The sequence below is a fragment of the Atractosteus spatula genome, chromosome 11 (assembly GCF_055471065.1).
Source record: "Atractosteus spatula isolate fAtrSpa1 chromosome 11, fAtrSpa1.hap1, whole genome shotgun sequence".
Classification (NCBI taxonomy): Eukaryota; Metazoa; Chordata; class Actinopteri; order Semionotiformes; family Lepisosteidae; genus Atractosteus; species Atractosteus spatula.
In genome coordinates this window covers 38,564,810-38,587,557 of record NC_142716.1, presented here as the reverse complement: position 1 = coordinate 38,587,557, position 22,748 = coordinate 38,564,810, and the positions used below count along the sequence as shown (strand labels likewise).

Here is a 22,748-nt window from a genome sequence, read left to right as displayed (position 1 = left end):
GAACAGACACAAAATATGTCTAACAAATATGCATTATGACTTTTACAAGTCTCTTCAGGAAGGCACGGTGGCACATTTCTGCCTTGCAGTGCTGGGGCCCTCGGATTAGTTCCCAGGGTGCTATCTGTGAGGAGTTTGTATGTTCTCCCCATGTTTGTGTGGATTTCCTCCAGGTGCTCTGGTTTCCTTTGTGCAGTAAGACATACTGGGAAAACTGGGCCTGGCTTCATGTGTGCATGTTTGTATCTGTCTGTGTGCCCTGAAATGGACTGGCATCCCCTCCAGAGTGTATCCTAAATTTTGCCTGTTGCTCGCTGGGAGAGGCTCGGACCCTGTACTGGATAAACTGCCCTGAAAATTGATGGATGGATAAGTCTCTTTAAAGAAGACAAGTTTTGTTATGATTTATTAATCATTTTATGAATTTCTATTAATTTAAAATTGTGAAAGTCAGTTTAACAAAAACAGCTTTGGCATTATTATTCATCTGATGTAGTTTTAGACAACCTGGTTATATCTAACTTCTGGACTGTTTAGGGTTATGAGAGCTCAAGGCGTATAAATCCCGAGGAAGATAGTGTTGTGAAGAACACAGAATAACCTGACCTTAATCCCCCGACTGAGGAATAAGTTGTATCCTGTGAAATGGCACCATAGGAAGACATTTCCAATATAAAAGGTAGCCCCAGCATCCTAGGTCACTTGGGTTACTTCTATGGCACAGGTAAGCGAGATGTTCTGTGAAACTACTGCTAGTTCCTGCTGTTCTAATACTCTTTCAAGGGGTACAGTTCAAACTGGTATCTGGCTCAATAATAATTAATAAGGAATTCTGTATTTGCTAAATGTAAATGTATTTGCTTGGGTGCTCTTTACATTTGCATCCATTTATACAGCTGGATATTTTGTGGGAACAATTCAGGTCAAGCATTTTGCTCAAGGGCACAACAGCAGTGTCTCACCTGGGATTTGAATCCACAACCTTCCTGTTAGGAATCCAGAACCCTAACCATTGCTCCACATTGCTTCCCAGGTAGACATGTGTCATTGCTTTTCAGAATGGACCTGGCAACAAACCCTCTCTTTCATTTTTATAAGACGTTAGCCACGGTATCTTACAGTGTGTGGATTAAGCGCAATCTGAACAGTTTTGAATTGCAAGAGGTTCAGCTCTTTAATGTAACTGATGGGCTGTGTGGCCTTTCCTGATCTTTACGTCTGTATTATTCCACCGTGTCCTGTATGATGTGGCTCTCTGGCAGGAGATCTGGTCTCACCATTGCTGTCCTTGATGTCCACTGTGGCCTGGGCCTCCAGGAGCAGTGAGATGAGGTCAGTGGTGCCGGTGAGGGCTGCGTGGTGCAGTGCCGAAAACCTGTGGGATTTCAGAGAGATGGGAGAGAAAAGGGTGAGACCCGGGCTCATGGATAAGGAGCTGCCTTCCCTGCTCCATGATTTTGATGGCCAGTATGGAATCACTGCAATGCTGTGGATTAGGGAAAAAGCATGACAGGAACTCGGAATTAAAGTATTAAATGCATGGAGTGTAAAATTATAACTAGTTAAGGGATGGCTTGTAGATTTCTCTTGCTCTTTCAAAAGTTTTTTCTGGCCCCCTGTATCTTATATAGGCTATAGGCTAATTCAATTTAGGACTGCAAAGTATGTTTTTTTACAGTCAAAAACTGCACAATTGGGATTTCTCATGAAATAATGATGGGAATTCGGAACATTGTGTCATTGGGGCAAACTACAAAAAGGTATCAGACACCATTTTTCTTAGAATGTGTTAATCAACATATGCCAAAAAAGTTTTCAGTATAACTATAAGGACACAAAATACAGTTGGAGGGCTCTATATAGTTCTAGAGACTCCCATTGCATTTACAAAGAACAGAATGTTTCTGTTTGTGAATTTTGTTTTAAGAGATTTTTTTTCTTTGTGGATTTTATTTTAAGAGATATGAAAAGGTGTGGACAAATGTGACTCTTGATTTTCTGAAATTCCGTTATGACAAACTCCGACATGTCTGAGAAATGATGATTACACGGTAACATCTTTAGAATTGTTTTACGATTATTCTGTTTCATGATGATTTTTGTTCCCATTTTATCTGGAGGTGTGAATAAATAGAGCTTATTCCGAAAAACAAACCCACAATAATTTGCAATGACCTCCTTTTACATTCTCATGCAAATGTGTCAAATAGCCCTAAATATTATTAACCATTGAAGCTCACCATTCACGAACAAAAAAAAACAAATCTGACTGGTACATTTTCTTAATAATTAAATGCACATGGTGACCTATAGTACATTCAAAAACTGATGGTAAAAACCATAATTGGTTAATTAACACTGGTATTACAGTTTAAAGCCACCTCCTAACACAATGTTTTAGTACAATGTGCCAGTCAAGTTGCTAACCTGTATTTACTTTTGCATTGCCATCTATACAGACCACAATGACCTCAAAGCAAACCTGCATAAAGCTTCCTACCTCAATTCCCACCACCATCTTCCCTTTTAAAGGAGACAAACACATATAGAAACAGTATATTATTTTCAGGGAAGAGGCTCCATATGGTGAATGACTGTTGAGAACAAGTGCTGTAGCATTTAACACGGCTACTATAATGTTATTCATGCCAAAACTGTGCACAGTTCTTACAGACAGTTCTTTACGTTATGATCCGTGTTTTGTTAACCTCTTTCTGGGAAGGAATTTGTCACTCCTGGATAAATGAAAAACCATAAATACTACAAAAAAACATTGTAATGGTCTGAACACACCTACAGTATATCCCAACATTGTGTCTATGCTGAATTAAAGCACCACCTCACCTTTTCAAACAAAGCCAAAAGGCACTCGAATCTCCCTAAAAATTTTTAAATATTTTTTATTTTTATTCCAGACAGAGTAAATTGAACATCCATACTTGCTGAAATAACATTCCTGGGGATTTTAAAACTGACTACCGGATATTGTACCCTGTCTGGTTCCAATGCTCTTAAAACCTGGTCTTCTATGGAGGGCTTCATTCAGATATGGTAAAGGCATTAAAATTCTTCTGACTCTGTTTTCACATCTTCACTTAAGTCATGTTCTGACAACATATTATGGTAACATAAACCAAGATATTTTCAGCCAGTGTGTTTTGTCTGTTGAACCCTCACACAAAAACAGCTGGCCCTGGATATACGAATCCATTTCTTCTGGGCTCAACCCCCTCCCTTCCTGCAATCCAGCAATCGTTTTTCACATTTCATAAAAAGGAGATTTTAACATCTAAGGGTGATGGCATATGGCTACTGTATGTAGCCAGTGGAAGGAGAAAACTAGAAATAATGTAAAATTTAAGACTGGGCGTCAAGACCCAACATGAAAAGCGTTAATCATGAAACACCACTAAGGAATCTTAACTGAACTTTATGTTTTTAAACTATCTTGACAGATACGATCCCTTTTTCTAACCGGGTTCTTTTTGGGTCATTGAAAATGCTGACTTCTTGCCTTCTCTTCTAAAAACAGCAGATTGGCGCATCAAAAGCACACTGGGCCCATAACCCAGAGTGTGATGAATCAAAACCACCATCTTGCATAGTGCTCATTTGGGTACTGGGTGTTTGGAACAAGTTATCCAGCTATGTTGTTGAAGCCAATGTAACAGTTTCTTTCCAGAAATAGCTGAATAAGATTCTTGGATCAATTAGCTGCTTACCACCAAACGAGCTAGATTGGCCAAATTGTCTATTCTGATTTGTAACCTTTATGACGTTCTTTTTGCAAGATTATGAAATCCAATATCACAGCTCTGAATTTTGATGAGTCTCCTATCCTACAGGACTCAGGAATCACAAAGCAGTAAATAGAAAAGCCTCTATATGCTTTTAAAAACAAAATCAAAAGTCAATTATGCACAAAATAAAATAAGAAAAGGGAGAATTATTATTTTCAAAACAAGCTTGAGACGTTACACAGTTTTTTTTTTAAATATGATAAGACATTACAAGCTGTCATAAAAAGCCTATGCTTTTTATGACTAATCATATTAATTACCAAATTACAATCTTTGAGCATCTCGGTGACTTTCACAGAGATCTCTTTCATTGGCACACAGTAGCAAAAGAGCTTCTCCTACGTACATCAGATTAAGGGCACTTCAAAAAAGAAGCTTCTTCAAATCAGATGGCTGAGCTGCAGATATGGATTCTGAAGAGGGGCTATAATGGTAATATTACCAAAGGGACAAATTCGCTGCTTTGAATGCTCTCTGTTACACAGCCTTTTGGAGGAAGATACGAATTCTGGTTGGGTACTAGAGACGTTCATGAGACATCCCCCTTTAAAGACTCCCAGGTCTCATTTTAGACAGCTCAGACTCTCTTTCTGACAGCTAACAAGCAAATGTTTGTAGGAGCGAAAGACAAGACAGGGCTCTCAGGGTATCTTTTGCAACAATTAAGAGGAATACTCAGGTAACCCACCATGCTTAACCCCTCTTTCCTGGAGTTTAATTAAGAAAGAGTTGTCTTGAGAAGCTTACATGCTGATTACAGGCAAGCCTAATGTGAACCAAGTATACAGTACATCTGTTCTCTCTGGCTTTTCCTTAATGTTTTTTTGGGATATTTTTTGAGGTTTTTAACCTCAATTTATTTTTAAACTTTACAACAGCTAGAAACCATGAGGACTAGCAGACTGATAATGGGTAGATGGCCACCTGCCTGACTGCTCTTTTTCACTGTAAAAATAAAATCACCAGAACTCATGGGAATGTATATTTTGGGACTCCTGGTACCAACTGTTTAACTGTTCAAGCAGTGGTAACTGAATTCATAGTTTTTGGAAGTCCAGAGCACTGACAGAGAACTGCTGTGTTTTATCTCGGAGGAGTCAGAACCTCCTCCCCTCTTACAGCTCCTCTACTGCATCGACAAAGTTCTTGCCACTTCGCAGATCACAACCTGTCCATCTAGTCCTTAAACTGCACCTGTGACCACCAGGGCAGAGAAGCCCTGCAGCTGGATTCATTCAGTCCAAGGTCATACTTCAGATCCACTGTGACCTCTGGTCCCTGTCTAGCAGCTTCTCCAGGATTCATTTGACCTTTATCCCCAGGTATAAAGGTGTGAACGAAACAAGGGCCAATGGAGGGCACAAGAGGACATGATGAAGAAATGAATTTAGGTATAAGGACAGGAGAATGGGGGTGGCACAGTGGGGCAGTGGTTAGCATTACTGACTTGCAGCGCTGGGGTGCTGGGTTCAATGCCAGACCTGGGGTACTATCTGCGTGGAGTTTGTATGCTCCCGTGTTCATGTGCATTTCCTGTGAGTGCTCTGGTTCCTCGCACAGTCCAAAGACGTACTACTAGGTTAATTGACTCTTGGGGAAACTGGCCCTGGCGTGAGTGCGTGCATCTCTGTGTGTCTGTCTGATAGTCTGGCGTCTCGTCAGCGGGTTGCCTTGCACTGGCTCTGCCTATCCCCATGGCCCTGAACTGGATGAAGCAGTTCGAGAAGGAATGGATGAACCGGAGGATGGGTGGGTAGGAGGTGGATCCCTGGAGCAAACTACCCAGCCATGCTATTGAATAAGCCTGGCTTCTAACTGCATTGAGCACTGATTTCCGCTGGAAAGTTCCACTGGGAGTGCTCTCCGTACACGAACCAAGCCTTTGTCCTAGTCTCTGAGAAGACAGCCAGCCAGTACGGTCAGGGCGCCGGGCTGCGCTGTGCCTGGCAGGGCTGCGGAGACGGGCAGGCCTGCTCCTGCCTCACAGCATGTCGCCCATGTGACTCACACAGCTCTCCCACTCCACCTGCTCTCCCGGGCCCCTGCTGACTCAGTGACTGCGCCGCCGCTCGCTGACACTCACCGCAATGGCATGACAGCCTCATGGCTTTGCACAGACAAGCTTTCTAATTACAGTACATGTCAATGGCCAACTCATGCTAACACATGTACTGTACAACAATCCTCACTCCCTCACAATGCAGAGAACACTAACGCTCAGCTCACATTCATTCTAAAATTAACTGAAGGTGGTGGGCAATAAAAAGACAGCTCCTGTGATTGTCCAATCCCACACAAATTGGAATTCAATTTAAACAGCTGCACTACTGGACTACTGAAGACCTAAGACCCACAAAAACAAATACAGAGATACTGCCCTCTATAAAAATGTAAAGATTATATTGTCCAAGACATAACAGCTCATTATACAAAATCATAAGAAACTATAATAAAGAATAAATTGAACCATACATCTCCATACAGTAGCTATGGAACTATTGAATTATTAAATTGTACAGGAAGACCTTCCTGAATGAATCTCTTTGACCATATTAGACAAAATTTAAAAATAAATGGATCAAGGCTGTGGACTCAGCTTGAGTGAACTATGATTACCCTGCACTTTTATAAAACTTTCCTATTTCTTATGCACAGATAAATTTGGAATAACCACAGTGGAGGGTGTAAAATACTGTCAGTATGATTTTCAGTGTTTAGTTCTAGTGCTTTTTTTTATAAAACTAAATAAAAGGCAGCTAGCTGTCCAAAGATATTCATTTTATATTTCTTTTCCAAGTCTGGACTTCGAGGATATTTAATAGTCGTATCAGGTCTCTTCCTAAACTCCTCTGTTCAAGACTCAGTGACATGGTGACCAAAACTGTACACTATATTCCAATTCACATGTTCATCTCCAAATTCTACATTAGTGCATTGTATAATTTTAACACAACATTCATTTAATCCAATTCCACATCACTATATAGCCTACCATTTTGTTTGTCTTATATTGCTTTCCACCATTGTCTAAAAGATGTAAAGGATGTGTCAATACAAACACACAAGCCTTTTTCATAAATTGTCTTTTCCAGCCCAGTGTTAGAAATCAGTTTGTTTTTTATTACTTGCATGCAAAACCTTGCATTAAAGATCATCTGCAAGATGTTTACCCAGTGTTGAATTTTATCTAAATCTTTTTTTTTTAATTTCATTTGCTTCTAACAGCGTTTGCTGATCCTCCTAATTTTGTATCATCTGGAAACTTGATTAGTTTACTAAATATATCAGCATCTAGAATATTTCAATCAATTGTCGGAACAAAATGTTCCAGAGATATCCGAGGGAGTATTGCAGTGTAACCTCTAGAAGCAACAGAGACGCTAGCAGACAAAAGTACACAGAGCTGAAAATCGGCAGTTTTACAAGGCTGCTCCCTCCACTTTCACTGTCCCACAGAGCTGTTCTGGTGAGTCCACAGCTGAATATATTCCAAAACCTGATTATTTCTACACAGAATATTTAATTTTGCTCCCACCTTGCTATACCTCTACCTTTACTGAACAAAGCACTTACTGCCCACTTTAAAGGCAAAAATTACCTTCACGCATCAGTCCAGAACATAACCCCTCGGGAAAACCTGTAGATATTGTATCTGCTGAACACTAAGCAAAGGCAAATCTAACTGCTATCTAATCAAGGGCACTCTTTCCTATTTGTAAGTAACACAATACTGAACAGTCATTGCCTGCTGTATGTCTTGCTTCTTTAAACTCAAATGTCTTTCAAGAAATGAGAACAAAAGTATAAGGGTAAATTTTTTAAGTATTCCAAAAAATCTCTATATACAGTAATGTATTAGTACAGTATGTACATACAGCTAAATATATCTTCCCTATATGCAGCATACTGTAACTAAAATGGAACAAGCCAAGACATTCTGGTGGGTTGTTCTGCTTCCTGGTTCATGGGGGTGATAAAGCCATGATTGAACACTAGGAAGTACCATATTGTCCCTTTCTGCATTTCATGTCCTTAACAGCTGATTTCATTTTCAGATACATCACATGAAACTGAACTCACATCTCAAGTGAGACAGAAGTAATTTTAAGGAAATGAACAAGGCAACAAACAGTGTCCACTCCCACTCCACACCAAAAATACTCATTAGTCCCTGAATAGCTTTCTGAGGTCTAAAAATAAGTCTCAGACTCATGATACAATTCAGCCCATGTAGTCAGTTTGGTGGTTAGAAGCTAATTCATACAATGATATCACCCAGTTGTTTATCGAGAAGCATCAGAGTACCAGTTTCAACATCATGACTGGGGGTGTTCTTGGTTTTTAGAACACTTCCATGTAGTTTCCACACGGGCCCTCTGGTTCGTGTTTTACTGTTCATTCTGAAATAAGCATCTGCACTCTTTTATACAGCTGGGTATTTTACTGGAGCAATCTGTGAAGTACCATGTGCCGCCTCCACGATGAGAGACTGGCATGTTAGAAACTCACTGTAGACAGATTTAAAAGTTAGCATTCACCCAATATAATAAAGAGCACATACTGTAGGTTTGGGTTTAGAATAAGAAGTCTGAGCTTGAACTAAAAGAACTGCGACTCTTCTGGGCTCAGCATTTCAATCACCAGGGCCATTGTGGTGTTCCCTAAAAGGGATTTTGTAGACTAGGAGGAGCACAAATTTAAGCAATTTACTGTATATTAACCGTACACACTATACATCCACAGGGAAAATGCACAGTGACAGCTTTCTTTCAAGATATTGCTTCACAATCGCAAGTGTTTAAAAAAGCAAACACTGCAAAAGCAGCTTTAGGCCTCAGGTTAAATCAAATCCCACCTGCAAATAAATGGTTAAATGGCACTTTACAGGCTCTGAGCATTAAAACTCCCTTTCATACCCTGACAGTTTATTTACAGTGAGAGCATCTGGATTACCTAAAATACTAATTGGAATTATTTGGTTGATGTTTTTGGATGGGAGTTAGAAAGATGCTCAAAATTGAAAAACACTCAAATCAACACTCTGTCTGAAGAAATGAAAGAATCTGACTCACCTCCCTTCCTCAGGCTTTGGTACTAAATCTGCACACAATCCTCCTCCATCAAAATACCATGAATTCATGAGCCCTTTATTTTAAAAGATAGAAAACAGCTGTGGAACTTATTCAGAGGTAGGTGCTTCCTAATCAAGCACAGCATTTTTCTTCTTTCAGTTCTAATGCTTGTGAAACATTCATCTTGTTGAGGAGCTCGGACACACATTTGGATTTTTGTCTTATGTAAGTATTCGCTTGTAAAATGAACTGGGATGCTGGGCCTATGGCATGGCAATGCTCTGAGAGACACTGCTTAATAAAGTTTGAACAACAAAGAACTGTTGAGTAACACCCCCCCCACAAAACATTGCATTACCCCAAAAACCAGGAAACGCGACAGTATCAGGTGGATCCATTTTGTCAGCTTGTCTTATAGCAGATTTTGAGAGCCTTGTTCATGGCTTCAATTCAACTGCTTTTAGCTCCACAGCACGAAAAGATCTTTTTCATTATGGTAATGCAAAGGAAACAAAAATCACCGCATTTCGGTTAAATCTCCAAAACACTTAATGTCTGCAGTTAAAAGCCAGTCGGACAGGAAATACAGATGTCTCAATTACTGGAATACAGGCATGCCAAACAACAAAACACAAGTAAAACTACGAGTTCTAAGCCAGTTGAACATTTCAGCTTGAGATTTAAATATTATTGTGATTTTTATGTTTTCTTTTATTTTTTCCCTTAATGCATTTAACTAGCATTAAATGACAGGACCAAATGTGAAAGGATGCCGCAGGAATTCTAAGCAATACAGCAGTCATTTCCCCACTCGATTGCAAAACGGAAACAGCTTGACAAGTAATACACAAGGCATCAAATCCTCCCTCGACCAAGGTTTTTTCCTCCGTTGAACAATTGGTTCAGTGCAGTTTTGTTGGACAATTCTCAGGGATGCTTGTCATGAAAGGCGCTCTATAAGCTGAAGGGTCCACAGGTGGAATCATGGGAACTGGAGCCACAGCAGGCCAGGATGGAGGTGTGAGGCTGGCTGTACAATCCCCCCTCTGTCTGTTCCCCTTCCCCTCTCCAGCCCAGCCTTGGCAGGTCTCCGGCCCCATGAAAGGGCTCACTGTTTGGAGAACAGAGGTCTCCCTGGGCCTCCTCCCACTCAGAGGTCCGCGAGCCCCTGCCACGCAGAGGGGGGGCTGTGAATAGGGAGCCCTGAATAGCAGAGCGCCCTGGAATTCGAACACTCGCAGGGAGTTCAATGGCAACGCACAAAAGGGCCTGAGCAGACTACCCTGACGTCACAAGCAATCAGGAGAAACTAGGACCTGGGCCCAGGAAAAAGTCCACATTCTTGGACATTTTCAGCACATAACGGGAGCAACGGGCACTCCCTCTGCTCAGCAACGGGCTATTAACCTACCACCGCATCAAGCTGAGCTGAGCATCATCCCATCAGTGAGGTAAGCAATGTGGAACTGGAGATTCCCACTTAGGGAATCCCTAGGTTTCTTGTACCAGGAAACAGGAACCAGTATAAGTTTTTTGGAGACTCCAGAAAAAAAAACTGCCTTGTGGACAGAGGTATATACAGTCTGTAAAATACTAATTACCGATGTACAATATCTGAGCTTATTCCATCACTGATAATGAACAGCAGACATATCACCCTGCAACTCACTACTGACAACCCACTGAAGCTCAGCAGGTGTGAGCCTGGGTACCTGGATGGGAGACCTCCTGGGAAAAACTAAGGTTGCTGCTGGAAGAGGTGTTAATGGGGCCAGCAGGGGCGATCACCCTCCAGTCTTTGTGGGTCCTAACGCCCCAGTATAGTGATTTGGGACACTGTAAAAGGCGCTGGCCTTTGGATGAGACATAAAACCGAGGTCCTGACTCTCTGTGGTCATTAAAAATCCCATAGTGTTTCTTGAACAGAGTAGGGGTGTCACCCTGGCGTCCTGGCCAAATTTCCCATTGGCCTTTACCTCCTAATAATCCCCATCTATGAATTGGCTTCATCACCCTGTTCTCCTCCCCACCGATAGCTGATGTGTGGTGAGAGTACGGGCACATATTGACTGCTGTCGCATCAACTGGGTGAATGCTGCATATTGGTAGTGGTGGAGGGGAGTCCCCATTACCTGTATAGCACTTTGAGTGGAGTGTTCGTAAATTTCGACATAAATGACGTACAATATGACTTACAATGTAACGTAATGCTGCACTTTCCATTACTGGAGTCTTCCAACATCTGTTAGTCTTCTCGACTATCAAACCAGGGACCACAGGAAAGGAGCAGAGAAGACATCCCTTCGGCATGGGGCAAATCACAGTCATAGATTAAAGGTGTTTAATACTCAGGCAACAAAACACGAATAACTTCCAGAAACTGTTGTTGTCCACAGTCATTGAACGAATGGGTCTCTCTGTAGTAGGTTTGCTTGTTCACCGTTTTTCCCGATGACTTTTTAAACTGTGGATTAATCACTCCAAGCTCCGCTCCCAAGAAGCCATACCCAGTAACTGTTGCCACAGCAAGCTGAGGAAGCTCTGTTTGGCTCTGAGCCCCAAACACAGCTCGGCCAATCACACACAGCTCCCTGGGCATTCCCAGTAATGGTGACAATAATTTGAACCAGCAGTCTTTGGACTGTTGGAACACCTGCAATGCAATCACAGGCCACCTTGAGCACCAACTGCACAATGTACTTCTGAGTGCTGGTTACAGCTGGTGACAGTAAGTTGGTTACAGTATGGTGACAGCGTTACAGTATGGTGACAGTGTCTATGCTTACTGTAGACAGAAGTCCAGAAAAAAGGACTCAGAACATATAAACAAAGGTACGTAAACATTATGTGAAAATGTAGCAGTGCTACAAGTAAGGGCAACAGAACAAAGCAAAAATGGTTGGTGTGTTTGTCACAGAAAGAAAAAAAATTGGCTGTTGAAAAGCTACAGAAAGCCCTGCTTAACACTAAGTTCTAAGGCTCTTGGACAGACAACAGTTGGTCCCATCTCCCACGCACTGCATTCTCAATTCAAACTGCAGCATTCTGTCTGGTTTTCCATGGAAACGCACTGGACTTCAGTCCAAAAAGTTAGAAAACACAACGTTCTTTTGGTCTGAGGGAAGAAATGGAAATAAAAGTTGCTTTGGGAACATGGACTGAACACTTTTTTTGAGGAAAGCCATTCTGAGGTCTGAGAGCTCAAAGTGAGGTAAAAGGTGACAATTAACAGACCACATTTTTCTATAACCAAGAGCTCTGAGGGACAAGAGGGGTACTCCCAGTTGAATGACGTTGTATTACCCATTCACTGCGGTGAGTAATCATTTTCAGTTCATAATCTATGATACAAACTGCACATGATGTATCAGTATGATACATGACCACGTACAGCTCCAGGCAGTGTCAGCTGGCACAGGCCTTGTAAGCTGTTCCTGAGCCATGACTCAGTGATTTATTGCATGAGAAATCATCCACTGGAATCCACTCAGTACTTACAAATGGCAGTAGGTTTCAATGTTGGAAGAGGAAATCCATACTTGTGAAAACTGTAGGTATTAAGGATTTGAAGTACTCTGAAGGATTAGTTTATCTTTAGTTGAACAAAGAAAACAATCTAAGCCTTATAGCGACAGCTCATTAAGCACACAAATTTATTTACACATTAAACAGCAGGTAGATAGGTTTGTTGACTGTCTAAGATATATTAGCATTCCTAAAATTCTGAGGTCAAGTCATTTGATATAATAAAATGCCAGTTTTATTGCCAATAAATAACTCTTCAACATTAAAGTGGTTAAGAGGCATCATTTTAAGTCTTTTAAAATCTGTCTTTTTGGGTAATGAAGATTGCCTGCTTCCCATTGAGAATAATGGTGGACTGTTTGTAAGAGAACTTGTCAGGACAATAAGATGTTCTGCTTCACAAAACAGCACCAGCGCTGTGATAGGCTTAGTCCTGGAAGGCAGACAGTCATGATGCAAACCAAGGATATCCATCTACTGAATTAGTTTTAGACTATGCCATGAGAAATCCCAGAAAGAATTTACCCATGCATCAGTAGAATGAACAATGGTACTGTAGCTCCAGACCTGTACATGAAAATGATTCATTTGCTCGGAGGTAATTCAGGGGTAACACGTTTATGTCTAAGAGATACAATTTCTATCTTTTGTTGGCCACAGAACATCTGTGGTAGCGGTAGAGGGAGTGGTGAAAGATTGTATTCACAGATAAATGTTGCTTTGGTGTTCACACAGCTTAATACTATCAACAGAATACAACCACAACTGGCCAACTTTCACCAGCTGGCTGCAGCTGCACAGAAGCAGAACATCCCACAGCAGTCTGTCCAGAGGCTGATCAGGTCTTTGCATCAGTACTGCCAGAATTTTGTTAATGTTCAGGATGGTCAATCCCCAACACCGACAATAAGGTTTTTTATTTTGAGGGAGTATCATGGTTCATACTTAAAACGTCTTTGATCTGTAGTATTCTTCCTTGAAATGGTTATTTAAATTGTGGTATTGTTGCATGTTATTATTATGGCATTATGTTATACTGTGGTATTATTACTTTCTGTGGTTTAATTTGATATCCTTGTTTAAAGTATTTGATTAAATGCATACCATGTTTGTTTTTCTCTTGTGCGCAGGTTTATATTTTCACACGCACATTATTTGCATTTTTAAATATAATGCTCTATCCTTCCTTCATCAGATAAATGTAGAAACTTCTCTCTCCTTGGATGTGACATCAATCCATCCCAGGACCAAAAAGTCCAATCCAGTGAAAATTTGGGATGAACATGTAAACTACACAAACAGGTGCCTGAGGCCTCGTTCGAACCCAGAACCCTGGAGCTGTAAGCCTGCATAGCTACAGTTCCAACCCACCATGTTCCCATAAATATGCTGCTCCTAATCCTATTAGAGAAGCCTTCTCTGTTAAAATGTACTTAAACCCTCATCATTACCCCTGGACAGCTACAGTATGATGAGCCATAAATATTTTTTTTTTAAAATCCTAACACTTCAACAGGAAAATAAAGTATTCCAAAACATAATGACAAAAGGAAAGTTGGGATAGCCCTGCAGAATGCCTTGGGAAATACACTGGAGCTCTAATCCAAATCAAATTAATGGAGTTAAAGGGTGGAGCAGTCAGGTTCTGGTTCAGCAAAAAAATAAGACATTTTTAAGGCACCTGGCAAAATGTCTATTTTAAATGAGGTGTCAATAGTAAAACTGGTTTTACTAGCCTCTTTAGGCTAGTTACTGTTCAGCTTTCCTCTGTTTATTAGATGAAGTCTCTGCTAAACGAAATAGATTGAGTCTTTCAAACCTGCACTCAGGAGCAGGAGGGAAACTTCAGGACTAGTTTAAATGGCTCTGAAGGGACCACCACCACTTTGTTTCAGTGGAACAAGCTTATTAAAAATCTTATTAAAGGCTAGATGGTAAAATCCAATCTAATTACTATTTAACAAATGAACAAGATGATTCCAACAAATTTAGTCAGATTTCACTGTAATGGAAACCCATTTAGTTCAGTAGCACGAACTCTAGCAAGGTTCCCAAAGCGGATCGTGACATGTGTTTTTATCCAATAGTAACAGTATTTCCTCAGATCAACAACAGACACATTGAGAGCACCCATCGTAAAAGACAAGGGGTACGGTCCAGCTTCACATAGCAGTTCCAATACCTGTGATTCCAGCCTCAAAGTGCTGTATAACCCCCTGCACCAGGCTTTTTTTCAAGATCACTTTATTGGCCAAATGCAATTTCTTGTATTAGGAATTTGTCTTTTCACATACCCCAACTTGCTCTCCATGAGACACACAGACAGGGAGAGAAGCTGGGGGTCAGAATGCAGGGTCAGCCATTTGTACGGCACCCCTGCAGCAGTTTGGGGTTAAGGGCCTTACCAGCCGCGGGATACGAACTGGCAACCTTCCAGCCACAGGCACAGATCCTTTGCCACAGAGCCACCACACCGCCCTCACAGGCAAGCAAAGCCACCAGGCATAAGCATGTGTTTACCAAGCTCAAAATGTAGCAGGAGCACAGTTACAGTTAGTGTAACATGCCATTATTTGCATTTCAATTCAATCTCTTTTTTATAATTGACTTTATACAGAATTTATACATAAATTACCTTTATACTGATGGCAATCATAATACCTTAAATGGGATACACCAGTTCCTTGGAAATTCGGGAGCCCTGGGGATTCTCGGGCCCTAGTGCTTTCCAAAGCACAGGGATTCGAAACTGCCACTGGCAGCACTCCTCACTGATTAAACACTTTGGAAACACTGTCAGTCTGCTGTCAGTGCAGATCTGTACCCAGCAATGGTGTTGAGCTGAGGATAAAAAAGGTGTGCTTACTAGGCAGGTCAGATTGTAGTGCACTGAGTTTGCAAGAGGAATGAGTGCCAGGGACGAATTATGAAAAGTAGTATGCTCCTGCCTGTTGCCCCTTAGGAAACTATTAGACATAAAATGATAAATCATCAGTGAAATAAGTTAAAGTTCAGCCATCTACAGTACTATGTTAGATTATTCTTTATTGCCACACACCACATTGGTGGAATTTGCTATCGGTACAGCAAGAACACAGATCAAACATACATACAACATATACAGTACAAATTTAAATAGGACAGAAGACAGACAAACATCGTCACATACATATAGTATGTAAACAACTTTCTGTGCAGCAGCATAAATTATACAATGGAATTCAGAGTTCAACGTGAATTCAGAGATCGTATGGCAGTCTAGTCTAGTCATAGTTTTCAATTTTATATTGGTTTCTCATTTAAAGTAGTAAAGAGTCACATTTGAGATTTTTATTCCTCCCTTAGGCTTAGATTTGGAAACATGTGGAAGTGTTGCCCAAAATAGCTTTGATTTAAGGAAGACAGGCTGGGTTCTCTTGAATTAGAAATACAAAGCGATTATTAATGATAATGATGATAATGAAGAACTTCCCAGCATGGGGTAAAATAGCCAGGCTCCTTAGTTTTTCTTACACCCTAAAAAATGCCAGGTCAGAGGAGAGCGCCCAAGCTGAGCTGTCCCCTCTTGGGTTTAAGGAATCAGAACACCCCTAACTGATTCGGATCAACATCAAGAACAATCAGGGCTGGACAGTGTGCATTAAAGGACACAACCTGCTCATCAGTCCTTCCGAAGCATACTTTGTGGGAAGAAACAGCAAGAACTGAAGATGTCAAAATTTGGAACCTACACAGAAAAGCCCAGCCCTGAATATGACAAGTGCATATACAGTACTGTACAGTCGACTGACACCCTCATTATTCATTCAATGCTAGCTTGAGTGACATTGACAGAAAGAATATGGGAAGACAAGACCAAGCACAAATGGAGAAGACAATAACACAGCAGCAGGTTGTGACTACTAACTTGGTCATCATGCAAGTCCTGATTTAGCTGGTTTTGCTAAATCCAGATACTTGTGCCATGAGGCACAGAAATGTCGTGAGAAAACTGCAGCATATCATATGTTTGGGTGGGGGGGGGGTTGGGGGGCTCATTTTAATATCAACAGAGCTCTAAAGAACAATGCCTTTACTGTCAGCCTTTAACACTGAATGCAGAAAAGCAACTGTCCCATTTGGTGGATTCGTCATCTCTGCAAATTGACTGAGACTGCCGACCTAAAGTCAAAAGCAGGGCATTCTGTGGCTTGCAAGGCAAAGATGTGATCGCATTTCATTTGCTGTCTTTTTCTTCCATCAAAGCCGCCAGGAGGCAAGCATGTGCCTGGGAGCAAGATGTTAACTTTTCTTTCCTTGGATACACACGTTATAACGAAATGGGGAGGGAGGGGGAAAAGAGACTGGAAACTGTGTACCCAGTAATGAGACATAAAAAGACCCAGTGAGCATTTTTATTCTGTACAAGGGGGAAAGCACAGTGCCTTGGGGTTAGAATAACACAGCTTCCTGCTCCTGCTTTAACACCAATTTGTCTACACACACAATTACCTACCTGCTCCCTCCTGTTTCCAAATTATTTTTCCAACTCTTCTTAACCAGATCAGAAGTGTCTGAAGAATCAGACTCTGTTTGGCAGTTGATGAAAGACTACCGTGCACGCTAGGAATGTCAGAGGAGTGATGTGAATGGCAACAGTATAATCTAAACTGCACAAGATCCCCTCTTTTGGGCTTGACACTTCAGTTTGCCCATTTTAGATCTGCAAGATCCCCTGGTGGAGCATGCCACTCTCTCCTTGTGTAGAAATCGGAGGCAGCTTCTAGCCAGAAAAAAACCAGAAAGTAAAATTCTGGCAGCCATATGGATGTGAATATGAATCACATTAACATTTATCCTTTTTAAGTGAATGCATGTTTCCCAGACTCACATTTCAGTAATTCATGACTTGAAAGTGCCCAGGAAGGCATGGTACTGCTGTCTGACAGCCTTGTCATTACAAGGGTCTCAGCACAAAGAGCAAGAGGCTTGCCAGCACTAACAGATAAGCAGTGCTTTTTTCCTTAGTGAAGAAGCATGCAGTGGAGTAAACAGGATTTGTTCACAGCAATGCAGACCTGAACTCCTTCAAATATTCCTTATATATTAAAGGAATTAATACAAAGAAATTTATTAATTTATTAATGGAATACATCAAAGAATGCAACTGTGTCAGTTTAAACTGACTAAATCTTAACAAACTACATATGTGTAACTCCATGATTGCTGTAACAAGTTATGAATGTGCAACAGATGTAAGAAATAATGTTTTGTGATGTATCAAAATGTACAAAAGTGCTGTGTGTCCATAAAAAAATTACTCTAGGGAATAATAATGTTTATCTTATCCTTCCCACTGCCCATTCTAAAGTGGTACCTGCACTGTGGAGTGCTGATATTCCAGCTGGAGTCACTGCGGTATATTTTCTGTGATTGTCTGATGAAAGGCACTATATAAGAGCTGCCTGGTGGTGTTCTTCTAGAATCTATATTAAAAGACTCCTAACAAGCTAACGTTAATAAGCTACTTAACTGGACCTAACTAAAGAAAACAATGCTTTAAAGATAATACAGGACAGGACATCCTCTTCCTATGTTTCCATTTACCCAGGATGCCTTATTAGACTGGATATTTTCATATGCTATGATAAATCAAGTCATTTACTGCCCTCACCTTGCAGTGAAGTTGCTATTCAGTATTTACTGTAAAATCCTTGAGTCAGGTCTCCTTGCAGTCTCCTGTGTTTAAGACTAAAAAGTTTCAGTTCTTTGGGTTCGCCAGTGCAGGACAAAAGACTCAGTTCATGGACAATGACAAGAGCACAAATTGGGAGTTTTCCTTTGTTAGTACTGCAGCACCAAGAGGAAGGGCTCTGTGATTACAGCTCAGACACAACAAGAGGAAGGCAGATGCAGCTCACAGCCAGACACTGCAGTGTCACAATGGCAGGACACCTCCTCTACAAGCTTTCCAAGCAAGGCTCACAGGTCATAGGTGTTTCATTCAGAAGTCTGACATAAAAGTTCACATGTTCACGCTATGGCATTGACATTTCCTTTTACAGTACACACCTGCACCTGTAAAAACAGAAGAGACCATCTGCTAATGACATCTTTGTCTTTCATCTCCTGCACCACTAATAATGGGAGGTTTGACCTCTAAAACAGGTACTTTGAGAATCCAGCCTTTCATTTTTGTTTAAGAAGAACATATCACAGACTGAGCCAGAGAAATGAAACTAACACTTTGCAGCTAGAAAGGTTAAAATCATAGTTCTCTAAAAGGCATTCAGACATTCCTTTAGAACAGGCATGTAGGATGAGATGATATACTGCAGCAACTAGGTATGGTATAATTCAGAGAGTATGTTGTGGACTCACCCATCAGAATCTTGGTAATTGACGTTCAGTCTCTTTGTGGAGCCCAGCAACTCTGGAAAAACACAACAGAGGGAAAGGGTTACTACTGCAGATATGACAAAGCCCAGCACAGCCATAAAAATACAGAGTGGAGTCAACGGCAATTTTTAATGGCAAAATCATGTGTAGTTACAGATCTTGAGTAAGAGTGTTTCACAAAGAAATAAGACGTAGAAACAGGGCTTTTTATGGGCGCCCTGCACTGAGAAAAAGAAGGTGGCCACCACATTTAGCTCACCCAGATTTTCAAAATGTAAAATACAAAGGGACCAGCTACTTTTTTTAGAAATGCAGTAATAAAAGAGTAAAAAGAGTCTGGGACATCAGAGCTTGGCTTTCTGGTATCTTTATCTTATTAAGGCGTACAAAAAGCCTTGAAACTGCATCAAAAACAAAAAGAAACAAAGCTACTAAATTACAGATATCTGGACCAAAACATTTTGAAAACTTCAATGAGCTAGTACAACAATTTATTTTCTTAAGACAAGAACATTTTTTACATTCTTTTATTCAGTTTGGTCATTTAAAATAAAAACAACTCTAAAAAATGTTTGCATGGTGGTATGTTAAGACAATGCACAGTCATTGTTTAGGACTGGGTCTGCTTCAGCACTCAGTGACTGTATCGGCTCATGTTTTTCTTAAATAAGAAAAGTGATTTGCACTGGTTTTATAACGCTGACAAATATTTTACACTGTAATATGTTCATTATTCTGATCAATGCATACATTTTAACTTTAGTAAGAAACACGTGGTTTCAAAGTTATGCCGACTCCTTTATTCAAAGTAGTTTGTGTACAGTACCATCGTTTGTCAAAATGGAAGCACTTTTACATGGTCATTTAGAAGCGAGTCCTAGAACTTATCACTGAATGTGTGGAACGGAAGACCACCCATAAAGCCAGATACACACCTGAGGGTTCTGGAATTAGATCTCATGCAGCCAATTACGTGGAAATCAATAACATGTGCTGGGTTAAATGCTTGAGTCAACAGACTCCTAGGAACGTGAGGACACAAGAAGCAAGAGGAGGCCATCCATCTTGCTCGATTTCAAGTAGTAATTCATTTTTCCAAGAGCCCCGAAAGATCCCAGGGAGATGGCTTCAACAACACAACACTACTGGGAACTTTGTTCCTGACACCCACCTCTCTATTTGTAAATAGGTGCCTTCTACTCTAAATCTTAAATGCATTAATTCCGCTTTTGCCCCAAAGTCCTTGAAGGAATTTGCTGGGTGGGCTTGTCAGTGCTTTTCAGGAATTAAAACACTTGTCACAGATATAAAACACATGCAGTTCCTTTCACCTATGTGTGTGGACCAGGATTTTTTCCTGTGCATTTTTCCTTGATCCTTTTCCGGGACAGTGGCAGGACTCTCTCTGCTTGCATTACTGAATGAAGGCTTACTGCCTGCTTTCTCACTTCTTTTGGATTTTTACACACAGTGACGCTCGTTGCAGTGGATGGTCAGCTGAGTGCAAACAAATCAAGTCTGATGGAGTAAGTGGGCTGTTGTTTTTGGAGGGGCAGGGGTGCCACTCATACCACAAGAACATCTGTGTTTTCTGCATGGAAGTAAGAGAAGGCATACAAGCTGAGGGCTTGTGAAGTATCTGTCAAAGATCTGTCACGATCCCAACAAACACATTTCAAAGCCACAGCAATAAGCCTGACCGACTTCAGCATTCCAATTTCCTCTGGGTATGACACCTTTGATTGCTTTACCGACGCGGAAACCACCACTGCTTTATAGGAGCTGCCTTTTTTCATAAACCAAATTTTTATTCATTTTCAATTTTCTGAAAACCAAAGAAAAACAAGAAATAGTTTTCCCTCTCACTGCCCTTGGCATCACGGTTTCCAGGAGAGATCCTACATAAATAATTCTGAGGCAGGACAGGAAGACTGGTACTGGAAACCTGTTTCTAAAACGTAATTGCAGCTGGACACTCTCAAACACCCTCACCTTAACTTTAACATAATCCATATCTTATGTGCAGAATTTGATCAGTGCAAGCCTTGTAAAAGTACAAGACTGCTGTCCCTTTATTGAAAAAGGGAGACCGAATTCATATTGTTCCAGGCAGGTTCATGTTATTGTACAGCAGAAACTAAACTTCCAAAGTTCTTAGAAAAAGAACACATCCTTGTTTTATAAATAATGATCCACAGACATGGAGGACTGGAACCAAAGCAGAAATTATAAACCCTGATGAAAACATTGATTCTGTATTGCTGGGACATGGAAAAAAAGTGCCATTTTTTAAGACAGTCTACTCATTTTCATGATCTAAGCGCCTTGTCTGGGCCAGGCCTAAAGCTGGAGATAAGAAGGTGTGCTTGCGTCCTGAAAGTTGTGGAGCAATGCCAAATCATCACGACAGCTGCCCAGCATGAATGATCAGAGTGCTGGTGTGTGAGGAAGCAGCTATGACCTCTCTCTGCTCTCTATCTGTTCTTTCTCGCCAAGAGGTCACAAAGAGATGGCAAACAAAATCAATCTGACCAAGCTCTCAGACAAAACTCACCTACTCATTTCTCATTAATCAGTGTTAAAAATTTTCAGATTACAACTGCTTGGTACTTTTTGGCTTTGAGGAGGTTAGAACAATGCTAACAGAGGAGATTCACACCAAAAACTGAAGAATAATTATAAAAATTAATCAGAGTATTGGGGGAAGAAATTAATCCACCCAACACAAGAGGATAGGAATCCTTCACTTAAACAGAGGTTTGTGTTCTTAGTTTATATTAAATGCAGCGCTGCATACAGTATTAATGTTATGGGATCTAAATAACTGGAATAGCCTGACAAACTACACAAAGGAAGGATCACTCTTCCCAATCAATTATTTTTCTCTCTCCTTACAAAAAAGAGTCAACTTAATCAAATCATGTTCTAATTGAGCGCTGTTTAAAATGTAAGCATATTAGCTACCAGGTTCTTCATTTTGCTAATCTTTTTACTGTCCTCATGGCTTGACCTCTTGGGTAGGTGTAGCGTAGTTTGAGATCCATGAGGACTGGACAATGATGTCCTAAATATGACTTGGCGTGAAGCAATCACAGAGAACAGCCATCATTTTCCCCAGACATTGGCTGAAAAAAAAATCATGTCGAGAGCTTTCATTTCTCTTTAAATTCCTTCGGTTGAATTGTATTCAGGAGTTTCCAGAACCCCTGTCTACAGTGTGAGCAGGCAGGGTATTACTATTAGCTGGTACAGGAGGCACTGCTCCAGACACAGAGAGAGGGACACTTACTGTTGGAGAGCCAGTGCTTTCTGCTTTATAAGTATGATGGACAGTTACCATTTAATGTTAATGGAAAACAGATTTCACATAAGTGGGGTAATATCTTTTTTTTTACAGGAGAGCCAAGAGTTCACAGACCTTTTGCTGTTTTTCTCACCTTCTTAGTAGTGTGGAACAGTGTTGCAAACACCCAGCTCTCTCTCACTCACATCTGAGAATGTGTGTGGTTTATGAGCTGTCACTACAAGCTGGCTCCTAGCAGGAATGTGGTTTGAATAGGCTGGCAGGGAAAGGTTAGACAGCATTCACCCTGTGTCAGCTGGGAAGAGCGAACTTAATTACACAGCTCCCATTTACAGTTCTCCATTGGGACACCCTAATACGCATTAAGAAACAACAAGAATACCCCAAATACCTTTACCCTGAAAACATGACAGAGTGCTAATTTACTAACAGAAGAATTGAGCGGTCTTGTTTAGGTTAATTTTATCTTAACTAAAAGTCCTTAGTGCTAAATTGATTTCTTGGAGATCATTTACTGTTGATTGAATGCATTGCTCTCATGTTTGTCAAAATAACAGCACTAAGCATAAGTGCTTTCTCAGTCCATTTGAAGATGCCAATCTGAGAGACGGAAATGCCAGTCAGCCGACTACGTGAAATGAGGCACAGCAGGCTTTTCTCATGCACACA

The 22,748-nt window shown here is 40.8% G+C and overlaps 1 protein-coding gene across 2 annotated transcripts in view; it reads right to left on the bottom strand.

The window, feature by feature from the left end:
* The window catches only part of caskin2b (CASK interacting protein 2b), a 123,779-nt gene that overhangs the window by 45,874 nt on the left and 55,157 nt on the right, over positions 1-22,748 (bottom strand). For both annotated transcript variants that reach the window (XM_088927818.1, XM_088927819.1), the window contains exons 3-4: positions 18,758-18,809; positions 1,278-1,375 (exon numbers count right to left, since the gene is read on the bottom strand). In XM_088927818.1, coding sequence (XP_088783944.1) covers positions 1,278-1,375; positions 18,758-18,809 — 150 coding nt within the window. The remainder of the gene's footprint in view (positions 1-1,277; positions 1,376-18,757; positions 18,810-22,748) is intronic.